We start from the raw sequence: 5,025 nt of genomic DNA, 5'->3' as shown, positions 1-5,025 counted from the left end.
TTTCAATATATATCTTGATTTATGATTTAAAACTACTTTTAATAAATATTTGAAATGCATAAAAAAGTATATATTTTGATTTAATCTAAATATTTGTAAAGCAATTGTAGTTTAATGTGTGGAGATTCCACATTAAGCACAGGATATCCAAACTCATCTGTGTATTTATTGTAATACTGCTCAATAAGTAGTTCAAAACCATTTGACTTAAGTATCTTCTGTGAAAATATACCTGTTGCATCGGCTTTCATTAACTGTTAACAATATAAAATAATGGAACTTTAGTATATTATTCGGAAATATATATGTATATATTTTTTTTTTTGTGTATTATTTGTATTGTAAAATATAATAATTCAATGTGCTAGAATTGTTTGAAATAAATAAATATATTTACATAAAATTAACATATATATATTTTTTTGTTTTTTATCAATTGAATTATGAGTAATTGATTTTATGTTTTATAGATTTTAATTATTACTATTTTATTCTAAAAGCATAAACGTAGAAATACTTAAATGAGAATTTGGAAAATCTCATTTCGAGAAAAATAGTTGCGATTTCTGTATGTCTAGTCTAGTATACAGAAACGCCTTAAAGTTAATAATGTCGAACAAGGCTTATTATTATTATATTCTTCAGGTTGTTTTAATACCTTCTCCCATCTTTTTGGCAGTAGCTTAACTGCATTCATTTAAATTTTGACCACTGTTGGTTAAAAAACTAATCCAGGTCATTTTTGTTTAAATATGTAATGATAATATTGCTTAAATGAAAAGTCAGACTCAAAATTACTTTCCGAACAATCCTATAAAAATCTTTGAGAAGTAATATAAACCACAATCGCTGCTTCTTATTGTTATTGTTATGTATGTGTGTGTGTGGATGGAAAAGTAAATTTATTATTTTTAATTTATATTAATTTTAAAATAATAAGAATATTAATACACATGACGGGGTTAAAATTTTGTCTTAATTAATACAGTATGACCCCGCTTAACGCCTGGGATACGTTCCTACAAAGTAGAGCATAATGCGAAACAGCGCTAAACGAGGCTATGTTAACATGTAAATATTGCGATTAGGGGAAGATTGATAGAAAATTGCTAAGTATTCAATTTAATAATTATGTTTTTTTTTTTAATAATAATAGCACCAAATATTTATTTCTTACAAAAACAAAAACAATGTTATTCAGTCTATTCTGTGTTTCCAATCTTCTGCCTTTTTGTCAAAAAGGCATCTAATGTAGTTTGCGATTTTTCTTTTGCCTTCTGTTAGAAATTGTTAATAAGTGGATAAAGCATCTATAACACGCCGTCTTGCTTTTGAACTCCTGCCAAAATTTGAATCAATTTTAACAAATTGGTCCATCATTTCAGTTGTAGTGATCAAAGTTATTTTCACAAACAATATCGAAAGTTCTTTTTGCTCTACTTCGAAATCACTACTATCAATGTTTTTGTTTTCTTCTTGCTCAATTAATTCCTTGAGCTCATCATTAGAAAAACTATCTGTTGTTTCTTGAACTACTTTTTTGACGTCTTCTACTTTTACCTTATCTAAACCGCTTTGTTTCGCTAATTCCACTATTTCTATCACTATTTCATCCATATCGACAGAGGGTTCGATGTCTTCGCACTTACTTAAATCTGATCAAATGTCCTTCCATTCTCTTTTCAAAGATCTTTCTGTTATCTCATTCCAAGAAAGGTTTATGTTTTCTACAACATTCATGAAATTGTAGTTTTTCCAAAATTCTCTTATTGATTGCTTCTCTTCTCCGTCTGTTTTTTCAAACATCTGCTTAAATGTTCGGGTTGAAATAAAAGAGCGCTAAACCGAAACAGCGTTAAGCGGGGTCTTACTGTATTTTTAAATTCAGTTTTTGATAAAATTAATTTATTTTGTTTAAATTTAAAAATATATGTAATATCTAACTTACTTATTTAATTAACTGCAGTTGAGGGTTTTATATACATTAGTATTTGTCTTAACAGTATATTCTTCTAGTCTTCTACTAGTAAAATTTACTCGCAGTTTTTTTATATTTTACTTCAATATAGGGATTGCTAAGAAAAGTTACGCCTATATTACTAGGAGCTTTAAATGAGTATTTTAACAGATTCTTTTTGACAGATTCTTATAGTAAATCGATAATATAATTCGAATAAAGCATTAATTTTTTTGGTTTTGTTTTCAATACAAGCATACACATGTTGTCGGATGTTTTTATTTATTGGAAACTGTTAATTGATTAATTAATTTACCTTAAATTCAAAATCTCTAGCTACTTGTTCACTACGTCGCACCAATTCCTTGGCTATGCCTTGTCCGCGAAAGCGCCCATCTACTGAAAGTATGCGCACATCAAAAGCCTTATCCACATTGAAGCGTTCAAATATGTTAACTTTTTGATTATGGGAATAAAGTAATTGAAATATCTTTTTGAAATTTTCATCATCGCTTAATTCCAGCTTCTTTTGTGCACTCTTAATGTCACCAGGTAATAACACACCATTCAAAATAACCCCAGCAATCTAAAGTAAATAATTAATTAGAATAAAATGTATTTATATATGATGAATAAATAGTACTTCATCATTTTCGTCAACTGCCATCAAACTTAAATGATCCTCAAGCGTCTCGTAGCTATGCTGTTCCAATTCACGATTTCCCAATCCCTTGCAACACAAACCGGCCGCTTTATTAAGTGGTTCATCAGCAAAAAACGAATCACGTAAATGACGTACGACGTCGTCAAAACGTTCTTCCGTTATTAATTTATATTCCATAATGGAAAAATTGCTACATTTTTGCAAAAACAAAAATAAAATTTTGTGTATAAAATATTTTGTTTTTAAATAGTGCACTAAATTTATTGATTAGGACATTAATAAAAATTAAAGTTTTGGTGATAAAACATTCAATTAAAATGTCATGTAAAATGAAATTTTTATATACGGCCTTTTGGCATGCACCGCCTCAGACTTATCTATGGATCGAGGCGCAATTGCAAATTGCAATTGCGGATTATATTAAATTGTTTACAAACATCGAAATTCACATGCTCGTGCTGCTTACACATCATACATATTACATATGTATGTATGTATATATAATGAATGAATGAGAAATATTTTATTGGAATGAAAAACAAATAAATTAACATAGTGGTCCAGTTTTTCTAAAAAAAACTAAAATTAATGGCACCCAAATGTCTGGAAAAGTTTCCAAATAAGTTCACAGTTCAATTAATTTTAAGGCAAATTATTCAAGTTTTCTTGAAACTGTTTTTTTAATTATGTTTTGTAAAACAAATTATTGTACTAAATTTTTTGAATGGTGAGAAAAATATACAGGCAAATAAAAAAATAAATATTCTTATACCTTCTTATACATTTGTTACGTTCAACATCTTTTGATATTTTTGTGAGCAGAGTTAAAGTCTGGCACGGTGGCGAGGCCAGCTAGCTCGTCAGAAAAAGGGGTGGATTATTTACTCCGCTATAATACATTCGAACCGTAACAAAAAATAAAAAAATTGTGCCAGAGAGCATTGTTAAAAAAAAATTGCAATAAATGTGATCAAAGTAGATCAAACAAAAAAATAAGGAAAGTAAAAAAAAACAAAACAAAATATAAAAAAAAACTATTTCATTGCTGTCTACCAGTGTTACTCCGTATTGTCCCTGTCCTTGTCTGTCAGTTTGGACCTACCCGCCCTCATTACTCTACCGTAGTTACCTTTGAGCTGAAGTAAAAGGTCCTACTATTCCTTACAGCTCCCTAATTTTACTAGTCGTCCTTGTCTCGTTTAATTCATCTTCATTTTACCTCAACCTAACATTGTCCCCTTCTCACATGCACCGGTCATCTATACTCATTAACTTTAAGCCATCTGGTTAAAGAATTCTGCCGTTTCTACATTTCCTTTTCTATATACCATTTGTCCTTCTTTAAAAGAAATTGGCTTACTCCTTGTGTTATACACCTTTTCAGCTCTTTGATGAGCCAATTTGAGTTCATGCATTATCTTTTCTCTTAGTAACTGTTGCCGATCAGACGTCATCATTACAGAAAAATCACCTGTTTTTACAGTAGTAATATTTCGCATCACCTTGTAGGAGTTACCATGCAGCATCATCTGAGTTCCAAATAAGGCATAGTAAGGTTCTAACCCAATCGCGCTATGTGTTACACTCCTAAGTGCCCATGCCGCCTCACTGACATGGCGATCCCAGGTCTTCTGATCCTGAGTTATGAAAGATCGTAAAATTTGGAGCACACTGCGGTTTACCATTTCAGCTGCATTTGCTTGCGGAGCATAAAATCCCGTTTTGACATGTGTGATTCCGTACTTCAAAAGCAGGATCTTAAATTTTTCTGCTGTGAATTGTTTACCATTATCACTATGAATGTACTCAGGTACCCCAAACATATGAAAAATGTCATTTTCAAGGTATTGAGTAACCTTAGCGGCCGTGGCTGCTTTCATTGGCTTTAAGAAAATAAATTTCGTAAAGTGATCCAAACATACGAATAACATCGTGTTCCCATCTGATGATCGTGGGTATGGTCCCATAAAGTCGATATATAGTCTTTGGAACGCTCTCTCAGTGATGTGCTGTGCACCCATCAACGGTCTACGCATTTTATTTGAAGCCTTTCTGGTGTTGCATATATCACAGTTCTTAATGAAAGATTGTACCTCAACTACCATTCCAGGCCAATAGTAATTAGATCTTAATCTTGCAATAGTTTTGTGTACTCCTCCATGTCCTGCTGAAGGAGAAGAATGTGCGGATTCTAAAAATTCTTTTCGTAACTCGGTCGGAACCCACAGTTTCCATGCCCTATCTTCCTGAATTAAGCCACCCGTATTAAAATCTAAACGCTTGTACACCCCGGGGAGGCTGTCAAATGAAGATGAATCCGGGAAACAAATAACTATGTTAAGAAGAAAAATGGATGTTCAAACGCCGGTGATACCTGTTATCAATGAACGTAAAAGTCTACACC

The 5,025-nt window shown here is 31.4% G+C and overlaps 1 protein-coding gene across 1 annotated transcript; it reads right to left on the bottom strand.

Annotated features, from left to right (window-relative positions):
- LOC119667990 (dopamine N-acetyltransferase-like) lies at nt 1–2,807 on the bottom strand. Its single transcript, XM_038077347.1, has 3 exons — nt 2,601–2,807; nt 2,274–2,543; nt 1–254 (listed from the first exon to the last, which is right to left on the bottom strand). Exons 1-3 carry the CDS (start codon nt 2,796–2,798, stop codon nt 81–83), a joined length of 642 nt encoding a protein of 213 aa, XP_037933275.1. The 5' UTR covers nt 2,799–2,807; the 3' UTR covers nt 1–80.
- Nucleotides 2,808–5,025: the final 2,218 nt, after the last annotated feature.

The sequence above is a fragment of the Teleopsis dalmanni genome, chromosome 1, assembly GCF_002237135.1.
Source record: "Teleopsis dalmanni isolate 2A chromosome 1, ASM223713v2, whole genome shotgun sequence".
Classification (NCBI taxonomy): Eukaryota; Metazoa; Arthropoda; class Insecta; order Diptera; family Diopsidae; genus Teleopsis; species Teleopsis dalmanni.
Note: the sequence above shows the minus strand (reverse complement) of the source record. Positions and strands in the feature narration are given on the sequence as shown.

Coding starts and splice junctions, on each gene's coding strand:
- LOC119667990 (XM_038077347.1), bottom strand. CDS start 2,798: ATGGAATATAAATTAATAACGGAAGAACGTTTTGACGACGTCGTACGT. Junction 2,544..2,600: donor CAGTTGACGAAAATGATGAA/GTACTATTTATT, acceptor TATTTACTTTAG/ATTGCTGGGGTTATTTTGAA. Junction 255..2,273: donor CTAGAGATTTTGAATTTAAG/GTAAATTAATTA, acceptor TATTGTTAACAG/TTAATGAAAGCCGATGCAAC.